Genomic DNA, 26,193 nt, shown 5'->3' with positions numbered 1-26,193 from the left:
TCATCTCAGGAAGGATTCTAAATTAGTCCCTTCCAGTTCCCCGCTGTGAACCTGCTGGGGTATTAGCCCCTGCAGCCTATTGCTCGGGCAGTTTTATTGTAGGACCCGGAGAGATACCCGAACCAACTGTGCAGAAAGTGCAGTTGGTTTTCAACCAGGAAATTGAGAGTTGAAACGTGGGGGGCGTTGTCGTTGTTTGTAGGGAGAAGAACCTTTTTGCTCCCCGGGCTGCAAATAGGCCAGAGCAGTTCTAAGTTTCCCAAGGGATGTTGGTTGGATTACTGGGATAGAGTGAGAGAGAGAGCCTGGAAAGGGCCGGGAGAGAGCACATGACAGGTTGGGCACCTTGTATATGGAAGCCTGAGGTTTTTGGATCCCAGCTTATCGCTGATATACTGCACAGGGCCTTGTTAAAGACTTAACAAGCAAACAGCAGTCCGTGGCCCACCCAGATTATATTAACCAACCAGCATCGCGTAAATTAGCTGGATCCCAGATCAGAGCTTTGCACCGAAATACATGCACCACCCCTTCAAAGCAAGAGCTCCTCTGATCAAGTTTGGATGTGCCACTTTGCAGTCCACCCATATTATTATGAGACTTCTACAGAGGCACACCAGTTAACACGGGAAAATACGATCGGGCAATACATATGTAGGATAATCAGGCACTTCATTTTATTGGTTACATCATGAACTGACGTATCGTGTACAAAGTCTATGGCTGGTACGTCACATCATGGTGCACCAAAACTATCCTACGGGTATACTCACTTTGTGGTGAAACCGCCAATTTGTTGGGGAAATGTTCAGAGTCATAGATTAGAATTAGATGTCATGGGCAGGATGACATGTTCATTTCCTCCCCTGGGGATTTTCATGAGTGGACAGACATCTGCCATTCATCTGCAGTTTCCCAGGCAGAAATGAAGACAGATATGGGTACAACCCACAGATGGCATTGTCTACTCTCAAAATATCCAATCCAGACCAGTTTGCATTCCTATCTCAGAGATTAAGGGCATCAAGCTGATGGCATTCTTGGCTTAACCAGGACATCATCATCCCATCTGCACTACGGACAACGACAACACTTTGAACTGATAAACCAGCAGGTGGATTTGTTCACGAGGCACAAAGAGCTCAGGAGCTCCAACTGAAGCAGAAAAACCGCTCCCTGTGATATTATTCATGCTTTAGCATGATGCTGCATTTTTTGGCCAACTGTGAAAGGATTAGTCTTCTCACACAATGCCAGTCAATTTTCAACTATCTCCCCAAGTGTAGTTGAAATGGGCGTCCACTTGTTCCAAAGCCAGATGTCATTTTTTGTTTCCTTTGTCTTTACCAATTTATGGAGACGTTGCCAAACTTTTGTCTTGAGAAGGAGGGGCTCAGATTTTCAGGTGCCGCCCTTGCCACTTACCCTTCCAGCTTATCAGTTCAAGGGCATGCGCCCTTTTGTATGCAGACAGTGTCGTGGGGTAACGTTTTTCCCAACATCAGTGCAAAAAAGGCCAACTCCATACCCTTTAAAGGCTTGATATCAATTCAAATTGAAGTTCTATCTGTCCATTCCAGTCAAAAATTTAGCAGAGAGGTCCTACTCCTTTCTGTGACTTGACTACAGAAGTTCCTGCTGTGTCCCCCTTCCTGTCATCAATGTGACAAATTGGCTTGTCAAGTTGAACAGAAGGCCATGATTCATGGAAATGATGGTCTTATTGTCGGGGCTTGGGCTCTGTTCGGATTCACTTTGCTGCAGCTTGAAGTTACTCACCTGGCTATTGCCATATAAACTTGTTTGTAATTTCATGCCGAATCCAAATAATTTGGACACTGTGAATTGAATCCACCGGCAAGATTAATCTAGTATCAAAGTTTCTCTTCTTGTCCTCTGTGACTGTGAAGGTTATCCAAGAAATAATCATGTGAAAAAGATAGTAGGGGCCAACAGAAGTCCGTAAGAAAAGCTGATTTGCTCAGTCATTCAGCAACTGTCTCGCTAAGTTGCTCAGTGAAATTTCAAAGCAACACACAAACTCAACATTTTGCTGAGACCTAAATGTTGTCGTCGGTGTCGTGCCCCACGCAGGACCTTGATGGCAACCTGCTTTTCCCCCTGCTCTGGATTCCTGACCAATGGCTTTAGCAAAGAACACTGGTAAGCTGTTTTATCTTTTTAAGCTCAGTGAGCAGTAATGCGCTGGACAGATTATTTTTTCTGCATTCTGACACGTTTGTTTGAAATCAGACCCAGGAGAATGGGAACAAACGAGGCAATTCTTTTTGCTGACTGAAGAGGGAAGATGACGAAAGAAAAAAGAAAAACCCAGTTACAGAATAATTTGAGAGCCTGTCATCACTTGGAACATGCTGTGACCCAAACTGCTCAGTCTGAAAGCAACTCGACCTGTCTGTGAACAAGTTTTTTTCATGACATTTGAACAGAATTCATGTAAACATCCGGATAATGGGTAGCTATGAGCCCAGGGCCTGCCAAGCCCAGACCTGGGATTCCTGGACACACGAGCAGGTGCGCAACTATCGATGTGGGTGTGAGTCAAGGGGAGGGGCTAACACAATAGCATAATAAAATGCGAGCTTTGAAATAGCAAGAATTAAGGCTTGGGCGGCCTTTATCCTATTCTGGACTTTTCCTGAAATGGCATAACCAGGTTGTGTTCTGAAGGAGAGTTATCAGCCAAGCACAGCTGGACGGAGTTGGTGCCAGTAAATTTGACCATTTCGGGGGCCGACTTTTTATCTGTCTGTATGAAGCAGGTGCAGCTCTAGGTTCTGTCCAGATTTTCCCCTCAGAAAAAAAATCTGGTCATTTTCAAGTTCCAGTTCCAGCCGGTCAAACCTTGGACTGGGTTGTAAATTTCCCAAAGAGAGGGGAGTCATTTTGCAGACCACAACTGGAAACGCTGCAGGGTGGGAGTTGCATTGTAACTATTACACTTCCAAGGGTTTTTTTTTCTGGGTTTTATCAGTTCATATTATGTGCTTTTTTGCAAGGTTTGCACAAAAGAAACGAGGATAAAGTTGTCAAGCCTTGGCTCCGGATGCCACTGACACATTGCCAACAGTTGTTCAAACAAGGCAGGGGGGGAAATGGAAAGTGTTGAAAAAAGCACTGTCCCAGCCAAAAGTCTGCCCCAGAAATCGTCTGTGCAGTCGACAGGACCACCGATGGCCCAGCTATCTTTCACAGTTGTCACCAATGAAATGGAAGGGAGGGTCTTAAAAAAGGGGGGGGTTCGGTCCTTGAAGTGGATGCTTGATTCTGTTAGGGGATCCTACCATCAGATGATGGATTGACCTGGAAGGTTGCAGCTTTAATTGATCGGCTGGCTGTCCTCCTGGAAGACAGATTGTTGGTTAATGAGACCAGAGGACGTCCCCTATTGCCAAACCTGGTGACAAACAGGGTGAGATGTTCTTCCCATGAAGGCTGACATGGCAGGTGGATGGATGAACTGTTTCGACTGCTCGCTGTGTCACAGTAATCTCTTTGGTTGATACTCTGTTGCAAACAAAGTACAGAACCTGTGAAGTATGCATTGAACCCGAACCCAAGCCAAGCCATCATTGTGAAACTTCTGATGTTGAACTTCCACAGTGCTTTGAAAGAGAGGTATTACGTATTGGAAACTATGTGGAAAGACCACTCATAGTGGCTGTGTCATTTCTGGGCCACTGTAGTTTTCCCTAGATTTCTGGGAGAGGGGAATCTTGCTGACTGACGTGCAGGGTTGAGAATTACATTGGCCTGTGCTAATATATACCTGGGGCCTTCAACAAGCTTGCAGGGAAATTGCATTGGGGAATTTTGAGCCGTTCAAATGCAGAACCTTACAGTAATCTTGCATGAGTACAGTACACTGGGCATTTGGTTTTCAACTAGAGTATAGACCATTGAAATGTGGAGAGACTGTACTTGTTCTCACCAGAAAAACAACCTGAACAGTCCCATGCCAAGTACATGCAGGTCCAACAGCAGACTGAGAATAATTTGCCTGCCAGTGGGCTCCTTTAAACAGAAATCCAGCTAACCTGCATAACTGTTTTAATTGAGTCCTAGGGTCAGATCGCTAGACGCTTGAAACACTTCAGGGAGGGTGCATGTGGAAAAATAGGAAAACACCCCACACGCAACAGGTGTCAAAACAGCATTTTGAAAGTCTAACAAGTTTCAAGAGAAGATTTCTGAGCTGGCGTCTAGGGCCATTTGTTTTTATCAGAACGAGTGGGCGTAGTTAGGCGGCTTGTTTTCGGCCCCTGGGGCCACCGTTGCGATCAGAGAGACAGACATATTGTTCAGTGTGAGGGTATCGGTTCACAGCTTGCTGCCGGCACTGAAGCTGGTATTGGAACCAATTAGTTAATTGTTTATTTACTGTGCGTAGCATCCTAATATCCAACTGTTAGTTTACTTGGTGAATAATTGTGGCCGAGGGGCAGAAACAGAAGCTGCATTTCAGTAGCTAGCAGGAGTGTTGTGTTTCATAAGTCTTGCAGAGGTCAGAGGTTTGGGATATTCGCCCACTGTTGATGAAGCAACAAGCACAGTATTTCCCCTCGAGTTGCACTACAAAGAAAGGATGCAAGTTTAACAAGTGGCAAATCAAAAAGACATCAAAAGCAAAATTAACCACTTGGCGGTTGCTAAGATTGCAAATTAATGCCAAGCTGGCCTCAGAGAAATCTTTGAAATGTCTTGCAATCTGTGAGTTTAGGGTAAAGTTTCTGGCCACCCAAAAAAGGAGTTTTTGTTAACCATCTTTGGTTTTTTTTTGGGGGGGGAATCTCATTGTGTGCAGGGTCTGAGAGGGAACCCTGCTGGGATGGGCAAGCAGTTGACTTTTCAGACATTTCCTCTCAGGCAAATCTCCCCCAAAAATGTGAAACTTGATCAAGTGCAACCCAGTTTCAGGGTAGCTCCTTTGTAAATTCTTGATTTATTGATTTGGGACAAGTGGTGTGGAAGTGATACTCTTAGACCTGCTTGAAGGAGAAGGAATGATTGCTGTCTCATTCTTCTTTTGGGTTGAAACAAAAAGGAGAAGAAAAGGGGAAAAATATGTTATTACCCTTGTCAATCCTCCATCGGAAGCACAGGGCCCAGGAAGATTCATTGGAAACCATTAGATTCTTTTGTTTCCTTGTTCTGCATTGCCTTACAGATAAGCTGTTTACTCCATTTTTTTTACACTCTCTCTGTCTCAATTTCCACGCCACACCCACGCGTGTATCCCAACGGAACCGGCTTACATACCAGGCTTAGTCAGATGCTTTGACCCATGTATGGGCATCAGGGAGAGAGAGGTATCTTTCCAGAGACCACAAAAGAGAAGGGGTTGTCCCCCCCCCTGGTGTTTCTGATTGATGGGTAGCCCAAGTGGGAATGGAAACAGAAGGGCAGAAGGGGTCACTGTTTAATAGGCAAACATGTCGGATGGGAGCCGGCATGTGACAGCAGATTTCGCGCTCCCCAGCACTTGCAGATTAAATTGACAAGGGAGGTTGCGTCCTGTCCTGTCCTGATATGACCGCAAGCCTACGCATTTACGTGCACATCGTCGGTGTATGTGTAGGTTGGGTTTTCCCACGGACTGAGGGACGAAGGTGGAAGCTTAAGAGAGGCATGTGTTTGGGGGGGGGTTGAGGGTTATTGGAAAAAAAATCCTAACCCAGAGCAGAGGTTATTGGAAAGTTCTCTACCTTGAAAACTGGGTGGGAGAATCAATGGGAATATAGCCAGAAAGCAGGTGTGTAGCCTCAACTTGCAAGCATCTGTGATATGTAAATGAAGATTTTGAATATTCCTGTCTCCGTCTCCTAGATACACATAATGTATAGACCTACATGTAGCTTAGGAGGAGTACATTCCACCAGGATGTTCAAAGCACCAGTTTCCACCTTTTGCTCATGACCACAAATTTGAGGAGGGGAGATTAAAAAATTGAAAAATTGGTTGAGTGGCATAAGTTGGTGAGTGGATTCCTTGAAAGTACAAGTAATGTTAGATGTTTGATCAGTCTGGTAACTTAACAGAAATTTTTGAATGCAAACAACAGAGAATAATGTCCAAAATGTAGAAGAATTGGGAAAAGTGAAATTGCAAATGTAAAGTGAATGAATGAATGTATATGTACTTTCTAAGCTTGGCTTTGATGGTGAATTCGGTGATTGGCGATCCATCTGTCAGAGTTGATTCTTTTGAGTGAAAATGAACTGACATCATGCTGTTTTGGGGAGAAAACAATTCTCTGAAATGGGTATCCCGCATCCCTGTTGCTATTTACAAACACACGGGTAGGGTTGAAATGCAGAGTCCTCTGTTAACTACATTTCCTCTGTTTAGGGAAATGTCGGGAAGAAACCGGTTATGTCAATCGTTTGGCCGTCCAGATGGACCCTTGAAGTTGTCAGTCTCAGCCAACATTGCAGATTTTGCTGTATGCGGTCAGACTTTCTGACGTCATTGAATGCAGGTTTCTCTTGGGGGGGTGCAATGGTGCCTTCAGAATGAACAGGTGCTTTGGCATCTTGAGATTTTCATCTGCCTGGACCCCTTGCCTCGCCTACCCCTCATGTCAAACGCCCTTGATGGCACCTTGACTCTGCCCTACACCTCAAGGAAGCTTATCACATCTCCAGGCTTCCCTTTTCATTCCCAACCTGCCGTAAATCTGACTCACGTTTCAACCTGGGCATTTGCGTCATTTTAGAACTGTCTTTTCTCTCTATTCCTTTTTTTTGGGGGGTTGTTTTGTCTTTAAGTGACTATTCTCTTGCCTTGGGGGGTGCACCGGCTCTTTGGGGCGTGACACGCCGGTCCCGTTGAGAGACAAACCTGACTGGGCAAGGGCCGTCCAGGCATTCATGTGGAACATTTGTGGATTTTAGATGAAAATAATTGAGGCGGAACTCACTGCATGTTGAAACGTGGTCTCAGTTAACATGAAAAAAGCCGATTGTGCAGTGTAATGCAGCGCGGGAGCGGGTGCAAGTCATTGAGGCTTTTTTGAGTGGTGGTGGGGGGAGGGGGAACTAGAAGGAGAGGAAAGAGGGGGGATGGATTGTCAGCAAATGATAGACTGAGCTATAAAACTGTACCCTTATCAGCCCGAGAGGAAACAGGGAAGAGGGTTTTAAATCAAAGACAAATGTCTCACGCGAAAACGAAACAAATTGCCCAAGACAAAATGCTGCAAATGAGGAAGGGGGGGACGAAGCAGCATTTGTAATCTGAGCTATTTCAAAATATCCCGAGCAATATGTGAGTACATGAATCTTGACGAGTACCACATGTGTAGGTACGCTCGCCTTACATACCTAGTGTGGACTTGTTAACAAAAGATGTCCACACGATGCAGGAAGGGAAGACGTTCTGTGGACTAACATGTAATAACCATGTCCGTATCCCCTGCTCTGAAAAAGAAGTTTAGAGGCATTTTGGGGTAGGGTTCACCTGTCGGAAGAGGAACAATCAAGGAAACCTTTCACAAATATCCAGCTGAAAATTGTGTTCCCAGTTCAAGAAAAACAAGTATTTTTGCTGAGTTTTCTCAGCTGCACGAAAAGAAAGGAATGTCCACACTAGGTATGTAAGGTAAGTATGGGTGTGGGGGTGTGTGTGTGTAGGGTTGTGTCATGAAATTGGTCAGATGCACAGTTTTCCCAAGTTACTTTTCTGGATCTGTAATCTCCACAGATGAAAGCCTGCATATTAATTTTGATTCAGGATTGTTGAAGTTCCGTCCAACCATTATGGAAAGTCGGTGCGAAATATCTCTGTGTTACCTTGCACAGTTTTCTGTGATAACTTGGGATAGGTGTGTAATACACTCTCTCAGGCAGATGAGTGATTTTGTATCCCTTCTCCTGTCAAGTTGCCTTTAGCTAAGGTGGGATTCAAGTATTGTAGAACACCAGAACACCTTCCTCGGCTGAGGGAGACATGTGCAAAACCATTCCATTCAGAACTCCTGACTCATAAACCATGCAGTCCTGAGAAGATGGTTGTAGGAACTAGATAAGATTGAATATTTGGTTCTTGGATACGTGTGCTTTTTATGGAGGTAACAGGTTCACTTCGCTCTTTTGTTCAACTGATTTTTTGTTTGTTTGTTTGTTTATAGGTGGTGTACTCACGAGTTGCACGTGTATGCAAGGTAAGAAAGATTCTTTTAAAAATTGGTAAGACCTTGAGTTAAAGGACGGAGTAGTTGTTTACGGTCAGTAGCTTTTGAAAAGGAACCATTTCCAACCCTTAAGAGGTTGAGTCTTCACAGAATCCCGGGGTCGGCCGCACTGAAAGACAACAGAAGGACAAAGGTTAATGCCAGGATAAGACACATCACGTGATGATGACTAAGCTGGCACCAGCCCATCCACACCAGACCCCTTCAAAAGAATCGCTCCATCCATCTTGGGAATTGTTTCCCTCAGGCCTACGCCCTCCCTTCGAAAACCGTCAACAGTTATTGGCTTCATCTGGACAGATCTGAACAGATGGCCACCAGGGCTGAGACTCTCTTGTTGAAAAAATGCAGGATGTATTCTTACATTGATTGAGATTGTCTTAGAGGAATTATGGAGCACTACCGCTGTCTGGGATGAAGATTTTTTTTTTTAAGGTTCCTAGAGCCTGGGAACACTTTCTTTCCCAAGCACTCGTAGCATCGCCCCTCCAGCAAATGTTGCCCAGGGCTCCAGGAATTCAGAGGTGAATGTTTAAAAGCTTGCTATGTCAAGCTTGGCATCTCTGTGACTTTAAACCAAAGAATGATCTATTTGGAATTTTTTAAATATTGACAGTCATCTGTCAGCAAATACATGTGACGGTGGCATATGTCCAAATGTCACAAGATGAAGAAAAATGTGATAGAAGTGGCAGTAAACATTGACAAGAAGTGAAAAACTGTTGTTGTTTTTTAATTTTGGAGGTCAGTACCATGTTCTGGTGTGAGAATTTTGCACAAAGGTCACTGTTGCTATTCAATTTTTTTCCTGTGAAATTGCATGTCTCTAAAAAGTCACAGTTTACTTTCCTTGTGGATTGCCCTAAATAAGATAAATTTGAAAAATGGACTTTTGGGAAGTAGGAGAACTTTCTCAATGGACATTGTCATCCTCCCTGACAGAATGACACTGGAGGACAGTTTTTATTGGAAGACAACTGGACAACATTTATGAAGGCCCGCATCACTTGCTCAGTCTCCGGGGAGTATCCATTCCACTTCAACGAGCTGCGTAAGTGATCACCTTTTACCTCCCTGATTGCCATCAATTTTCTTTACCCACTGAAACCAAATTAAGTGCGGTCTAATTCCCATACAGTGATTTTAGTGCCATTCACCTCAAGTCAAAGATGACTGAACATTTCTTCTTAGAGGAATGTAGTGGTTGGGCCTTCTGGTGTGGTTCTTACCACTTAATACGGGAGGACACTGGTGACGGAAGTGGGGGGGGATAAGGCCAGAGGGCCAGTGACCCTCCACTTTTTGACTTGGGAGACTTGTTCCCCCCTCCCCCTACTTTTAGCAGGTCCTACAATGGGGTGGGGCTTAACGGATTGGCCTGTTAATGGCTGATGCCAGATGGTCTCACAGCCCCCCTCTCACTTTTAGCAGGTCCTACAATGGGGTGGGGCTTAATGGATTGGCCTGTTAATGGCTGATGCCAGATGGTCTCACAGTCCCCCTCCCACTTTTAGCAGGTCCTACAATGGGGTGGGGCTTAATGGATTGGCCGATTAATGGCTGATGCCAGATGGTCTCACAGCCCCCCTCTCACTTTTAGCAGGTCCTACAATGGGGTGGGGCTTAATGGATTGGCCGATTAATGGCTGATGTAAGATGGTCTCCCCGTCCCCCCTCTCACTTTTAGCAGGTCCTACAATGGGGTGGGGCTTAACGGATTGGCCGATTAATGGCTGATGTAAGATGGTCTCACCGTCCCCCCTCTCACTTTTAGCAGGTCCTACAATGGGGTGGGGCTTAATGGATCCCCCCTCCCACTTTAGAAATTGTTCCACGGCAGTAAATGGAGGACACAAAACCTTGATTCAACAATCTGCACAGAGATAGTTGATGGGTGAAACTGTCTTGCTTTTCCATGAGGAGACATGCATACACATCTCATTCCCCCTTGGTTTCTGTACCACAGACATGCACACTCTGGGTAGTGTGCCGAGACAGACCATATGCTGAACTTACCACTGTACGTGATCTATCACTGTAGGAAATATCCATCCGTGTTTTCTATTCTGAAACAGCTCGCAAGTTTTCTTTTTTTCTGAATTATTCCGTTGTTGCATGAAAGTACCACTTCAGTTGTTAACTGACAAACAGACCTCCAGCATAGGCGATTGGAATTAGGAAACTTATTATGTCACCTGCCAAGTTCATCTCACATACTGATGAGTGGGTGGATGTGAAACTGGAGGCTAGTTTAGAATGGAGAGCACCTGACCTGCTAAATCCTTGTCATTGTGTGTTTTCTTCAACCTAACCCTCCCTCCCACTCCCAACAGAGTCCACGTTCTACGAGGAGTCCACCCAGACCATCTATGGCGTCTTCACCACTCCCAGCGGGGTGGCCCATGCCTCAGCAGTGTGTGCCTTCCGTCTTGCCACCATTGAGGCTTCCTTCCAGGGCCCCTTCAAATACCAGCAGAACTCCCGATCGGCCTGGACCAGTCAGGTCAACGCCAATCCGCATTTCAACGTGAGTACGGCATTCTGACGTTCTCCCATACTTGAAAATTCACTTCATCGGCAGCTGAGAGGTGTGGGAGAGGGGAATGGATGTGACGGGGAGGATAGAAGATGATTTTGTTTTTTCGCTAGAGCAACACAGAAAGCAAGTTTGATCTGAGCATGGAACACATGGAATGATTGTGAGAGCTATCCTGCCCCAAACCTCCTTGCATTTTGAAAGCGTTCCATGACTGCTGAACTTGGCGAGCCACTGTTGTCTCTCGTTGTCTGGTAAGAAATGAGAGTGAACCATGCATGTACATATGTGCCATGCCCTGCTTTCACCAGGTAAACAGGTCAAGTAGTTCATCAGCTCGTTTGAGATAAAAAAAAAAGGAAAAGTGACGGAACATGCCGTGGAGATCTTTGCGCTCATTTCCCTGTAGAGTACAGCGTAGCACTCAGCGCCGGCTGAGAATGTGCTAATTTTCACTTCAGCGATTGTATCATCTCGGGTTGTGTTTGTGTACCGATACGTATCTCTGGGAGTTCATAATTGACAACCTCCCTCCCCGTGGGAACCAGCTTGGAAGTACACTGGTGCGACCCTATCACTGCCTGAGATGTGCTCACTGAACCCCACTATCACAGAGCTTGTTGGTCCATGATTCACTGTGTGACTAATGTAATGGTGCGGGCGATGAAAAGAGAAGAACTATAATCGGCCAGTTTGATAAAAGACATCCCCGCCCATTTCCACTTTGCCATCCCCTGTGACCTTTTGGAACTTTTTTCATGTGAGCAAAGAGAAGAATGAACCTCATAACCCCTTTCATTCCACCCTTATTTTATGTGCCTTGCCTCTACACAATGAAAGCTCAAACGTCTTGTTGAAATCCCCAAACCTGCGTGGGTGTACGTTAATATGAAGTGGCCAGACGAGACAGTGTTTTGTACACCATTCTTTATTAGCCAATCCCTTCCGTAAAGAAAATAAAAACACCACAATTGGGGCCAAAAATACTTCCTTCCAAAGCGTAACATTCTTGAACACTTTGGGAAATGGATTGTCTGCAACTCGTCAAAGAATAATAAACCCTTCCTTTTTCGCTGTCGGTTGCTAACGTTTAAGTAAAAAGCATGAAACATTCCTTCAGATTTAGGTCAAGTTTCCCTTTGCAATTTGTTACCCGAGTTATGTCGCTGCCAATCTCCTATTTGCTGTATTTCAACCAGCCTAGTGGCCCTGTTTCTGTAGCCGTCTCTTTTCTTCCCAAAACAGAAATCATTCTTGCCAAAACTGTGGGAATAACGACTGGTCATGAAGGGTGCTTTTCTCTGTCCAAGACTTTTTGCCTACTTTCAAAATAAACTATTACTGAATCATGATTGCAGAATTGAACTGACATCATTTGAGGTAGATTGGAGTGTTATGTATTCTAGAAAAGTCTCCGTTTAAATTTCTGATGTTTGAAGCATAGGGAAATAACAGTTCAGTGTCTTTCAGTGGCAGTGAATCACAGAGTAGAAATAATAGAAGGCAGTGGAAGTGAAAACCCTGGAGATCAGGTGATAAGTGACAATAGGACAGTGTGGGGCCGGTTGGAAAGAGTTGCTCTTTAGTCAAGCTTGAAAAGGAGGCGCATTGTCATCGGGTTGCTCAGCGAAAAAAATGTATGCCTGGCCTGGTTGGTGTTTAGGCCAGCCCAGAAAGACTTGTTGTGAGTTGGGTGAAGTGATTACATGAGCTGTGTGTTCTGGGAAGTTGAGAACCCTTGTTGGGGGGGGGATTTCTTCATAAAAATCTTTCCTTAAATACAGCTCTCATTATTTATTATTATTGACCGAATTGTCTTCCTTGCAGAACATCAGTTTATTTATATTTTTGAAAAGAATATCAGCTTTCACAACTTTTAAACTGTTAGATCTTTCCCTCCAACAATGCTGTCCTGTAAAAGAATCTCTACAGATTTAATTCCTCCTTCAACGTTGGAACCACTGTGAACAGATTTACTCTAAGATCTTTTCCAAATGATTTGAAATATTTGTGTGTCATCTTTGCTGGCCTTTTTTTTTTTCAAAGAAACGTGTTCCTTGAACTGTCCGAAGCAGGACACTAGCCCTAGCCTGAACTTCATCGCTCAGCTGAAGAGAGACAGTCCAACTTTATTACTAAGGTTTCTTTGTCCAGTCACCTCTCTGTCCAGTCACTTTCTTAAAATAACAGCGCACTGAGCACAACACTAAATCATGGCTCGGTAAAACAAACTAGGGAGCATCGCTCAGACTTGTGAATTAAAATACGACTGGGTTTTGTTTCAACTATCCTGGCTGGTAAAACCTTGCCTGGCGTCACTTGACCATGGCGAAGAGACACCAAGACTGCACTGTGATTATTTTTCCTCCTGAACTTCATAAAAAAACACGGGAAGGAGTTTCTTTATAATATCCGGAATTGTGTTTTGGACACGTGCAACTGGTAAAGGGGTGGGGGTTATTTTATATTGACCTTGTCGGTGTCAGCTTCTTGTGTCAGTTTGCAGACAAGAGGGTGACTCAGAATTTTAACCTGGGCCTCATTTTAGTGGGGCTTGGAAGGGGGAGGAACTGACCATGGTCAGGTAGTCTCGAGGGGATTCATCTTCAGTGGGTGAAACACAGTACAATATTGAGACATGGCATTAAGTCCTTGTCAACTTCACAACCAACATTGACGGGGGAGGGGACAGGCTGATTATTCTAACATCAGATCTGCAGAAATTCTTGGGAAAAAGTCATTGGCTAAATATGTTCTTAGGGATATCTTTTAACCAGTGCAGAAATACCCAATTTGTCTTCAGTAGATTGTTTGTAGCAAAACAGACCAAGAGAACATAATGAAGCACTCCGACTTGTTGCCTGGTCATGGGATACAAATTTCAGATCGTCTCCGAGGGATACATTAGAGAACCGTGTCGGACTCCAAATGTTTTGACGCTGAAGCAAAAGTGATTGTTTTCATCAGAAAGTGAACCACCCTCCCTCCCTTGCTTGCCAAGGACTTTTTCATTCCTTCAGTGATGAGGAAACACATTCGGGCTGGAAAGCAGCCTAGTGAAGACAGACCCTCGTTAGGCCAATTTCTGCCCAGCCGTCTTGCTCTAGATATCAAGCCCGGGCCCCCTAACCCCCCAGTATTGGACAAAATGGCCCGACAGTGCCAAAACATACCCACTTCCGCTGATACAAGTGGGCACGTATATGCATCTCTCACTGGAGTAAATTAAAACCCGAAATGAAATAAGTGCATTTTTTTTTTGTAGGTCAGCATGGAGACAAATATCCCATTTATACTCGGGCAAAAATACATTGTAGGTTGCTGAAAACAGACGGGGAACATAATTGAAGGCAGAGGCAAAGTGGCATCTGAAATTTCCTAGTGGCTTTCAAGTTTCAGTGGCGTTTTCCAACCCTATCTGTCTTGTAGTCTGGACGTAAAGCTGGAGGTGGGGGGTGTCTGAATTGGCCGTCTCCATTTTGGCTGATAGAACCATTAACTGATCAAAAGATGCTGGGCATTCTGGGTATTGGCTCCGGCAATAGACGTTAAACTTTGTACCATTTAAGGTTAGAAAAAAAAAAGACCTCCTTATTCCTTGTCTTTGGAGTATGAAAGTGCAACTTCCTCTACAAATTCCTAAGCCCTTTTCCCCTCCCCAGCTTCTCATAAACTTAATTGGGATCAGGTACTTGATATTCCAGGCCTGGTCCATTTTTATTACTGGCCGTAAATTAAGCAGTTGATCATTGTCTGAGTGCTTGATTCCTTCTCTGTGATAAACCAAATTTGGCATTTGTTCTTTCACTTTTGCTTAGGGGCTGTTGGCAAAAGCATTTGTAGGACAGAATTCGGACCGTTTTTCTATAGATTTTAGGTTCGTAATCGGGTACTGATTCCAAGTATTTGAACTTTCATAGTTTACTTTTGCGAAGTTATGAAAAGTTTACCAGACGGAAGTCAGTTAATTGAAAAAACAGAAGCATTTCTGAAGAGGGAAAAGAGGATTTAATGTTTTGCTGAATAAGCATGTCAATGGTCTCACAGTCAAAGTGTAAGACGTGTGTTAGCCATGATATATTCCCTGCTGACTTACACTGGCTGAATAGTTAACCACTTGCCGCCGGGGATTCCGGTTTTGGACATGTATCCTCTATTCGCGTGGCTGGGGTCTCCGAAATTGGACAAAGGGAACTGGGCCTTGTAACAAAAGACCAGGCTGCTAGAAATTACCACCATTTTTCACTCTCAATAGTGCAGATAATCCAGCCTTGTTTTGAAACAGTATACCATGGTTTGCGGCATTTAGAGCGAGCGGATTACCACCGGGGACAAAAGCACTCCACCACCTCAGCGATGAGCCACACAGCACTGCTGCACGCTAATCTGGCCCCTATTGAAAAGAGGTCAGCAGTGCACTGTGCCGGTTTCGAGAACAAAAGGAAATTATGTAACACCACACAATCTGGGCTCTTTTTACAAGGCGGCAGGCCTGGCCGAAATACTCCAGCATCAATAGATGTTGTCTGTCAGATTAGAGTAGGAACCAGACAGTCCTTTGTGTGGGTGTTAGTGTCCAATAAATGAAGATGTGAATTTTGTTAGAATTTTGAAAACAGAAAAAAAAGAAAATTACCCCATCCCAGCATCATCAGCATTCATAAATGCCCCCGGTGCGAAGTGGATAATTATTAATGTTCGATCTGGCAGTGCCATTAAATTGTGGCCATTAACATGGGGCGGGTCGGTAATAGGGTGCAGAGATACAAAGAATTGGCATTTCTTTGGATTTTTAATTTCAAATCTTGGATTAAATGGAGGTTTTTTTCTGGAGCAGCCTTGACAAGCCACTTGCAGCCAACTTGGCAAAGTTAAATCCAATGTCTTTGAAAGGTCATCAGGGATGACCCAGGTGGTCAGCAAAGCTCCCTGGTGGCTATCCATCCCAGAGTGACCATTATCGGCAGTGTCCAGCCCCGGCTAGTTCCTGCTTCTCTTGCTTGAGGCATCCTGACCTGTGAGGGGATTTTATGCTAAAGCAAATTTCTCAGCCTGCTAAGTTATTCAAAGTGACCCACTTAAAAGAGCAGAAAAGACTTGTTGAAGAAAGCTTACTGCTTCCCAAGTGCAAAACAAACAGAGGGTGGCAATTTTTAGCTTTTCTGACAAACAAACGCAGAGAAATCCTGATAGGGTTTCCGATATGGTGGCCTACTTCTTCGCAACAAGTACCCAAATGGAAGTTCTTAACATGAGCCACATTGTCTTGCATCGGTCTGGGGTGTTTGCAGGGGAAAGATAGAGAAAGAAAAAAAAAAAAGAAAAGAAAAAGAAAGATTGCAGGAGGGGGTTAAGAAAACAGCAAAAATGAAGGGCCAATAGTCAAGGAACTTTTGCAAAAAAATTCCTGAGGCTGTGGTCTGCCGGATCGAAACTTTGATGGTTGAAGATAAGCTGGGCTTTGGCCCGCTATCATGGGACAGGCTGCAGCAAAAAGGAAGGGCAGAATCTTATGTTCCAATTTCCCGCTCTCCCCTTCACGGAGCACCTGGTCTATATTTCATGCTGGTGGCCCGCACACCTGGGTGCATTGGCGTACTCCCCTAAAACTATCCTTCACCCCTGGTTGGACCCAAACACAGTCTTAGATAAGCTGCTCTTATTCCAGTGAACCGTGGGATATCTGCTGAAGGCTAAGGTATTTCAGTTTGAAGGAGAAAATGTGATTGGATGCTGCGTAACAAGAGATTGAGTTCTCAAGTTGTTTTCTTTCAAATACAGTGGTTAATTACAAATTATGTTTGTAATCCACCAAATTTTGTTCCATTCAGACATGAAGTTTTGAGGCCCAATTCCACCACGTTGTTTTTTCCAACTGCAGTGGTTTCTGTTCATGTCTCCACACATCATCAACAGCACATTATCATAATGATGATTTGCGTATGACATTTTGTCTGCCGCCCACTTCAGAATCTCCTGATTAAAGTGGCTTCAGTAGGAGGGAAGCCCCGTGTTCATCTCACCTTACTCCACGTGGACTGCTTTCCTCACCTCTGCCAAATGATAGCTGGATGTCCTTTCTTTTCTTTTGCTGGCCGGCCTGACAGAAATAGAGCTGGCTTCATGTGTTGCTAATGACTAGGGAGGGAGAGTTGATGGAAGTGATCAGTGTTTTCCTCGGGACCTTTATCGCAACCCTAAAAGATGGGCAAATCTCTTGGCGAGCTCTTTGAGTTTTAAAGTATGGCAAATGAAAGGTTTTGTTGGGGATGAAGACGGGATCGAGAGATCCCTGATGTCTGCCTGCAGCACAACGTCGGCGATTGTGAAGAAGACAGAAAGGATGTCGATTCAGGACATCCGCGCTTAACAACTCAGAAATTGAAAGGCAGGATCTTCCAAACACCAACAAATGATGGAAAACCTGTGCTCCCACAAACTCTTTGCCTTTAAAGCACCAAGGGAATCCATATTGATAGAATGAAATAATTATTTTGGGAAGTTTCAAAACTACGTCATGACTTCAGATACTACTTTGACCGCAATTTTCATCGAAAAAGCTACGCAGAGAGTGCAAACATTATTTCGGGGGTCAACATTTCCAAAGTTTTCCCGATGACGGGGTTCTGAATCAGGGAGAAATCAACTGTCTTTAGCAGATCTGTCTTTGGGGTTGTTCCTCAGCTACATCTGTAATCAGAAGAAAAATAACGTTTGAGGGGGCAAAATTAAGCAGCAGCAGCCCCCCCCCAAAAAAAAACCACCCAAAGGAAAGTTGAGTGTATGGACTCCTTACATATGGTTTCCGTGAACATGATATCTCCCCCCATCTACTTGCAAACAGTATGTACATGGTCACACATCATCGCCAAATGCTTTTCAAGCCGCAGGGGGCTGGAAACTTGCGGGGACTGTGCCCTACCATAACAAATGGGGGGGGAGATACTCCTAATCCAAAACCAGAACCAACCCCCCCCCCCTCACGCTACTGCCCAGCATTTATGTTCACAGTCTCGTTCTGCCTGCTTCCCTGCTTTCTACAAACACCCTGCAGTACTTTGCACCTCTCCGGGAAAGGGTAAAGAAGACAGGGGTGAAAGTTTCTGCAGGCAATTGAGGAAGGCAGGCATTGCATCAACGAAAAAGCCCCGCATCAACCAGATCAGCCTATTCTATTTTTTCCTCAGCTTTTTGACGAGCTCCTGGCTTGTGTCCATTTCTGTACCATCTGCAACCTTTGTTCCCCATTTCCTTTCTGACTTTTTGGGGGGTGTTTTCTTACAATTGGCATTATGCTGCTCTGCTCTCAAGGGAGAATCAATCTGTACGTCTGTGACAAAACACACTAGTTCAATTTTGGTCTTGACAGGATGACTAGCTCCCCTCAACTTTCTGGTGGTCATCTCCCAGAACAATTGCAGACAAGTAGTGTTTGACATTAAGCAAATGACCACCTGTTTCTATCCAACTTTCTTTCTTTTTTTTTGCCAAGTCAGAAAGCTTGAGGGGCATAAAAATAGTTTTCCAGTATCCTTTGTCGAGTGTTGATAGCCCCAAACTGGCCAGATTCCAGTCAAAATGGTTGAATGGTTCAGTTTCAAGGAAATCGATTCCATGGCAGTTTCAGCATGGTGTATTTTTAGAACATTATTTGTGATTCAAATTCGGGGCGAGGTTTTCTTTGGGGGCGGTGTTTATACCTATAAAGCTAAGTCTTGCAAAGTTTTTTTCCAAAAGTCCTGGCAATAATTTAGCTATTTTGTTCCCACCTTTAGTCTTGACAGATACATTATTAAACCAGGAATATTTGTGGTGAGTAGACCTTGATTTTCTGTCTTTATGTTCCCAGTGTGACATGCAGCAGAGTCGGAACCTTCAAGATGCCCAGAAGTACCAGCTGATGGCCAACGATGTGGTTCCATCTCACCGAGTGCCTCTCGTCATGGCCAAGCCCAACGAACCACAGTAAGTCATTGTTCTGTCACTGTCTCTCTTAGTTTGTGAGCTTGAGATGCAGTCGGTTTGCATCTTGAGATGAGTTTTGTCAGGGCATCACTTGCAAGGCAGGATCCGAGGGGTTGGGGTTGAGAGAATGGACTGCTTAAGAAATTGAATGGAGGAGTTACCAGTTTTCAGCCTGATCAATTGTCTTGCATCATCCTTGGTCTTCTCAGATATGGGTAATTCCAGAAATTAGGGGTCCATTTTTTTGTGTCCCTGTCACATCTGACATGATTTTGTAAGTTCAGAACACATTTTCTAATTTCCAAGAGTGGTGAATTAATGCAAATTACCTGCCAAACAAACAGTAATAGTTTGAAATCAATTCTGGTGATATTTCCATGTCAAATAACAAAGGTCAGATGTAACAGGGACACCAAAATGTCACACTTTTGGACCTCTCCTTTCTGGAATTACCCATGTATCTGAGTCATTTTCAGTTAGGAAAAACTTGCACTTGCATTTCTCTGAAGGCTTTTTGGCCCTTTGTTTATCGGAACCCTTAGTCTAATGTAGTTAGTAAGGATTGAGCGCAGGGAGCTGGCTGCATTCGTGAAAATTTAAGACTCGTGCATTTTGACCGAATTGTGATTTCTGTGTGTTACATCCGCCCGGCCCATTCTTTTTGTCGGCTTCATGTTTAGTCAATGTAGTAGATGGAAGCTTTTGACTCAAGTCCATTCAGAAACAAGTTTGGCTCGGAGGCTCGAAGGTGAAAATCAAATTTGCTTTCAAGAACGAAAGGGGGAAAAAAAAGAATGGCCCACCTTGTTTAGATTATACGCGCTGATTATTTAATTCCCCGGGAGAATTGAGCTCCCGATCCCCAAGGAGGAACATGGGGGGAATGTCTGCCCGGCAATAGCTACTTGCAGTACCCTCCAGAGGAGAGAAAGACTTGGGGATGAAAATGGAAGATCCTGTCTCTTTTACCGCCCCGGTACTTGTAAGCCGAGCGGGGCAAACAAAGTTGTTGTGAGGAAGTGAGCCTTGCGGAAGTGAGTTGTGTATCTATGTTTAGCCCTGAGTCTCACTGCCCGGGGTTTTGAAAGGGGGGAGCTTTGTGTTGAAATGTCAAAAAAAGTGGGATGATTTTAAGAATATAAAAGGCGGCGGCGCGCGAAGGATACAAGTGATTTGTAGGCACACTCCTCGTATTCGAACCCTTTGTGCAACTTCATGCTGTGTGTTTCAAACATTGTAGCTGCTTGACTCTTAAGGTCAATCTGTTCTTTTGTTTTGTGACATGTAGGCTTACCGTAGCCTAAAATAACTGCCATGAGTTCTCAGTGTCCCTGCTGTCACCTCCAGAAATGGTGCATTGTTTCAGCAATTGTCATTTCTATTCCTCTGTTGGCAAAGGAATATTCACCGTTATTTATTGGGAGAGAGTCATTTTAATGGTCTTTCTTCCCTCCTCCCTGAATTGAAATGAGGGGGGACATTTTGCTCTTTTTCCCTTCCTGGGAGCGAGGTTAGAAACCTTCTTCCCGTCTGCCATGCCTCCCCTCATCCTCCCTCCCCCCCAAGCGATGACTCGACAAGTTCCCCCCACCCATTCCTTGGCTGCCAAAACACACCTTTGGCAAGACAAAGCTGGGCCCTTGCATTCCAGCATCAAAACAGGTCCAGCCAGACCCACGCCCTGGCTTGCTGCTTTTCTGTCTGAAAAGCTTGGTGTTGCTGGTTTTCCCTAAGTAAGATGGATGGTGCTGTCAAGCCAAAACTGTGGTCAACAATTACTCTGTGTCAGTTATATTACCTGATAATGTCAGTTAGGTCCCCATAAGTATCCTCGCACTAATTATAGGTTAGTTTCAGTTTTAAACTGAGTAAACACTTTAATTCTAGTCAGTGTTACTCCTTTAACTTAACGGACCTTTCCAGTTTTGTTTCTAATCCTGTCTTGAAGGGGTTTGTTGGAGGGATTTCAGTTCTCTCATCAATCCACCGTTTATCCCGCCCTCCTTGTGAAGGCCTTTCTTCTAAAGAATTTTAAGAAATTTGGTTGCCAAAATATATTCAAGAGCTTTCCTTTCCAGTTTCAATTAATTGATCAGAGTGCCAGTGATGATTCTGCTCTGTTTCAGTGATGATGTAGGAGGGCACCAGTTGGAGTTGTAAATAAACAAGGAACCAGTCATGAGTTACTGGATTACCGGCAGTGACTCAAACTCAAAACTCCGACTACAATTGGAAGCTCTTGACTGCCATTATTGTAAAGGTCTGGCTAACAACACGTGATAATTCTAGAGAGGTGTCCAGAGACACCTTAATGAAGTACAGATACAATCTCAGAGGTGTCTTGAATCTATGGCCTTTACCTGAGGGAATAAGTGGTATTGATATACCTAGCCCAAATTTTTCTGGCATCCAATTTTTTTCTATTTATTTTTCTATATTATTTACCTGAAGCACCTTGTTCCCACGGGCAAACATTCAATTGTATTTTGACACAGGGACTTGTCGCCCGAGTTGTAAATTGAAATCTCCTGATTGTTTGAGGAACAGCTTGTAGAGACTGCTGTCCTTTTATAAATGCCTTTTCCGTCTTCTTCTTCTGTGGTATGTAGCGACAGACTCACTGAATCCATGTGTAGTCACGGGAGAAGATGGAGTGGCACAAAGTTAATTTAAGTTCCTATCCCTGGATCTGATAAACTCAAGAACCTGATCCCCTAAAGAGCTGATTGAAATTGTGGAGACTATTGTATCAGGAAGCCTGTTCCAATCTCTACAAGTTCTGGGTACAAAGAAATTTCTCTCGGCTTCAGTTCTGCTATGCGGCAAATCAAGATGAGAACTATTTCCAGTGGCTGTTCTACGTAGTCTTGTATAGAAGCATGCTTGACAATAGACTTCGGAATAGCAGATGTACCCATAAATATTTGTTTCATCATGATCAATCTAGCAAGCTTCACGACGCTGTTTTAGTGTCCCACTTAAGGCTTGTGATCATATCTCTTGAATGTTACGCCAGAATGTGCACTCCTCTTGGCTGGTATCCTTGTTCCAAGAGTCTGTAAAAAAAGCTGAACATTTGGCCTCAGAGTCTCATCAGAATTGGTGCATTACAACGTAAAACCAAGCTGCAAAATGGGAGAGGGTTTTCTGGTGACTGATGACCAGTTGGATCAGGTTAATCCCTGTCTTGGAGAGGCACCACTCAGCAGCCCAAAGGGAGCATGCAGATCTTGCTCCGATCTGACGGGAAAAACACTCATCCTGCCCTGCAAATTGGAGACAGATCCTCACTCTCTGATGGTGCACATTGCCAACAGGTTTGAGTGAAATTGTTGAGGGAGTGGATGGGGCCCAGTCACCTGAGTTGTCAGGTTTCTGCAGAAGCTGCGTACACCCACTTGTAGAGGTTTTTTAGTTGTGGGCTGAGGTTGGAAGCCCCAGGCTCAGGACCAAGTTGCCTTTATTTCCTGTTTGTGGTCATATCCATCTCCGTAGAGCTCTGCCTGGTCCCAGATCAGACATTTGTGGTTTTGGTTCTGCCAAAGCTTCACTTTCTCATTCCGACATGGATTGCATTCGGGAACATTTCTTGTTTACTGTTCCGGGGTAGTTCAGATGGCCTACATGTAGTTAGCCGTGGACTCGGTTAACTTTAAGGTTGTTGCTAAAGATGCTGCTGGATTTTACTGAGCTGCTCGGTTTGTTTCCAGGTTCTTGATCTATCTGTGCTTTGGGCACGGATCTCTAAGCATACTATCTGCAAGCTTCAAGTTCCACTGTAGCCTAGGTTTGGCATGTGCTGGAGGGTTATGTCTGTGGTCTTGTAATGCGGGTTGTGGTTTTTATTTTCCTGGAAATTTTTGAGTCTGGTGTACTGTGTCTCTGGATTTGATGGCCCCTCTTCATGCACAACCCTGTCTTAATGACCTTGCTTGAAGAGCTATTCATTGATTCTATTGAGGCCCTTTCCTCTGTGGAAAACTACACTGTGTAGCAAAAATGTAAATCTTCTGACAAGTCGTACTTGGGAGGAGAGTTCCTTTGGGAAGGAGGAATGGAAAGAAGATACCGTTAAATATTTCGAGTGATAGGATGAGGGGAAAATCACTTGTTGCAAAGTCGTTGAGCATGTTAGTGTACTGCCTTAATTATGCATTGCTGACCATTTGTCCCCAGACCATCAATAATGATGCAGTGAATGCAACAGGAAGAAGATCCTGTCTGAGATTTATAGCCCCTCCTCCTGGGATGACCTTGCTGTGTCCAACTGGGCAATAAATCACTAGCTAATCAGCTTTCAGATGAGCTGACAATAGACACCAGGAGAAAAACAGAAATTGGACTGTCATTGGGGGGGTCTTACCTGTGATAACAGTACTTCTTGGGTGCATGTTGCTGGTGACAGAATTCTGTCGACTGATTCCAATACCGGCTACATGTTAATTTGCAGGCTTTCAGTTGTTCCTACCAACCATGCAAAATGCCATCCCCCCCCCCAATCTAGGTTTTTTTTCCTCTGTCTACATTGTTCCCCGTTCATTGACACCAATTTAACCAGCATTACCTTGCCATCTGAAATGAACACCTCAGCGTCTCTCTTTACAGAAGTCTGTCTCCCCAGATGTTATTGCATATTCTTGGAGGCAATTGCCCCCTAATTGAGTTTCCTGGGGAGTCGTTTTCAACAGCATTGTAGTCTGCAGTTCTCTCAGATACCAAGTCCCCTTTCTAGTGCTGAAGGTGTTATTTAAATTGCAGTAATTTCAAAAGTGCAGGCAGGCAGAATTTTGCTGTAGTTTCTTTCAAATTTTTTTTTCTTCAAACCAAGGCCACAAGGGATGATACAGGTGAGGTGAAAAGGATTAAGCCTATACCTCTTTCATGGACTTAATTGCAGGGGCTGTTTATTTGTGTGATAAACATGGGGGCAGGGTTTGAAATAACCCTGACTTGCCACCCCTTGGACCCAATTCAGCAGCCTAAATATCAGACGTCTGTTGATGTCTGACCAAACTGATCCTTCTTTTTTTTTGTATAGTTTGGTCACTGAGTTAAGGGCCATTTTGAGCTTCTGGTTTCGTAAAAAAGTTACTCTCAAATGAAAGCTTGGATTGAATTTGGGCACAATGCCAAACCTTTACACAGAATTCTATCTTCAGCTACCCCTCCTTGAAATTATCGACAAGGTCCCCTTTTTACTAAATGTGTAGCTTAGTAGTGCCCTTTCAATAGGATCAGTGCTTCTGTGCCGATGGATGTCTCTCTGTTAAGCAGTTCCACCTGCCTAAATCTTGGCCGGACAGTTGATGAGGGGGTAGCTTGTGCCTGTTTTTCCCAGAGAAGCCCGGTTGAAGGTGGTTACGTGAACCTGCAACATCCTTAAACCTCTCACAGCTCATGCTTGACTCTTTTCCATGTTTTTTGTTCTCTGCTGGACATACCAGGAGTATGTATGCTCGCTGCATTTATGCTTCCAGAATTCAATAGTGACCACTTTGGCCCCTTTCTCAGATAAATATCTCAACAGTGCCCAATTATGCCAGTCCTGGACAGATTTGTGGCATGTCCCAGACCTATTCAGCAAGCCTTTTCACCGCAAAAAATACAGAGTCTTTAGCCCCACAAAACCACAATCTAAATATTAAATGGACCGAGTTGCTCTCAAAAGATACAGCTTAATCCTGGGGGAAGGGGGGAAGTTTTTGCCGCCAGGGGTCAGAGAAGAATGTCGCCAAACCAAAACTTAAGACTTTTATTGAACTTGCATTTTTTTGCAGAGGTTTTATCTTATTCTTTTAGAGTTGAGTGAACTGGGTTGTAAGGGTAGATCAAAAGTTTGTGGCCTTGGAAGGTTTGGGCTGGGAGGGTTTGGAGTCCCCGGGGAGGGACAAGGCGGGGCAGTGTGCCCAGGGGCGGTTTGGGTCTTTTAAAAGGTAGCCCCAGGTCCACATTTAGTCTGAGTTTGGGTTTAAACAGGCTCATCAGTCATTTGAGAGTTTGAGGGTTAAAAGTTGGTGCCTTGGGACAGGAGAATTAATATCCCTGCACACTCTAGAAATATCCTGAGGTTTTCTTTCTTTTTGGGAGGAGGGAGGTTGGCCTACCACCATATTGAATCCAATAGCACCCACCTGCTGATGGTAGGCACTCCTGGTTTGCTTGAAAGTACTGTGGTTGGCATACATATGTGCTAACTTTTGGCCCATTTTCAGAGCAGACCCCTTCCCCCAATTTTATTTCCAAAATGTTTTTGTCCCAGTTGGGACAATTCATGCACAACTGATTTTAATTTGACCAGCCTTTGCCCGCTGACAACTCCTCAATGCTGAACAGAAATGACCTTCCCGTCTGAAATGAGAAATTTATTCCAGAACAAGTGGTTTTTGCATGCACCATCAAAACAAATCCACTTGTTAACCTGGCACTCCTGACTTCCCCCTTGAAGCCAGTGGTCCAATCATAGAGCAAGGACCCATGGTCCAACAGCGATTTCCTTTCCATACCCTGCAATTAGGCCCCTTTGATTTAGTGGTATGGGACATTCAAGGTGACATCAATGGGCCCCCCTGAACAATGTGGCCAAGGGCTGAACTGGCTTGGGGAGGTCACATGAGGTCAAGCCCCTTGAAGGAATTCCCCACCTGTTCATTTCTCACTTTAAGGCAATTTTTTTTTCCTGAGGTGTGAGTTTCCAATTCCATAAAGGGGAAAACTAAATTGTGGTTAGTTACACCGTGATCTTAGCCTAAAGGGAGAGAAGCAATAGAGACATGGTTAAGTCAAGATAGATTTGCATGCCAGTGTGGGAAATACAGAGTTCTGTGCGATTTTTTTGTCTTGCAAATAGGACTTTTTTTTTTGGTTGTCCTCATGTAAACTTCTTTTCTTTCTGTGGTAGAGTTAAGGAGAATTTCATGCAGAATCAAATCCGTCAGGCTAGCATATTTGCCTCTTTGCAAAACTCAGTGCTGTACCCCGTGCTCTCACCGAAAAGTTTGTGTAATCCTGCCCCTGTACGCTTTGGAAATGGGGGGGGGACACAATTCTGGTCCAGCTCTACCCCGAAAAGGGTTGAGAGATCCCGTAAGTCAGTGATCCCGCTGGCCCCGGGGCTTCTTTGGCAAATATACATGTACTTCTTGTGGGAAGCCAGGCGAATTGTTGGGGTCTAAACATTTTGGTCAGAAATCAGATTAACTGATGATTGTGTGACCCGGACTTGACCCTGGGTCCCTTGGTAGGCTAGGCATTCCTGACGCTGCAGTCTCCCCCCCCTCTTCCCCAGACAGGAACAGGAGCTGTGGTAGTGGAACAATTTGAAGTTCTTTTTTCCACTCAGGAGGGATTTTTGCTCCATTTTTCCCCCCTCTCCCAATCATCCTCGACAGCCACAGGCAGTCAGGGATTCCTAGCGCCTGACCTGGTGTTGTAAAGGTCACCCGAGGTCAAGCCGACTCTGTGGTTTCCCATCTGTCCAATT

At 44.5% G+C, this 26,193-nt stretch overlaps 1 protein-coding gene across 5 annotated transcripts in view; it reads left to right on the top strand.

The window, feature by feature from the left end:
* The window catches only part of LOC110974937 (semaphorin-5A-like), a 136,204-nt gene that overhangs the window by 79,815 nt on the left and 30,196 nt on the right, over positions 1-26,193 (top strand). For all 5 annotated transcript variants that reach the window (XM_022226936.2, XM_022226950.2, XM_022226954.2 and 2 more), the window contains exons 9-12: positions 8,150-8,182; positions 9,155-9,263; positions 10,546-10,739; positions 18,598-18,713. In XM_022226936.2, the coding sequence (XP_022082628.1) occupies positions 8,150-8,182; positions 9,155-9,263; positions 10,546-10,739; positions 18,598-18,713 (452 nt within the window). The remainder of the gene's footprint in view (positions 1-8,149; positions 8,183-9,154; positions 9,264-10,545; positions 10,740-18,597; positions 18,714-26,193) is intronic.

The sequence above is a fragment of the Acanthaster planci genome, linkage group LG08 (genome assembly GCF_054643075.1).
Source record: "Acanthaster planci isolate LZ-2023a linkage group LG08, COTS_SCS, whole genome shotgun sequence".
NCBI classification, from domain to species: domain Eukaryota; kingdom Metazoa; phylum Echinodermata; class Asteroidea; order Valvatida; family Acanthasteridae; genus Acanthaster; species Acanthaster planci.
This window is presented reverse-complemented; position numbering and strand designations above follow the sequence as displayed.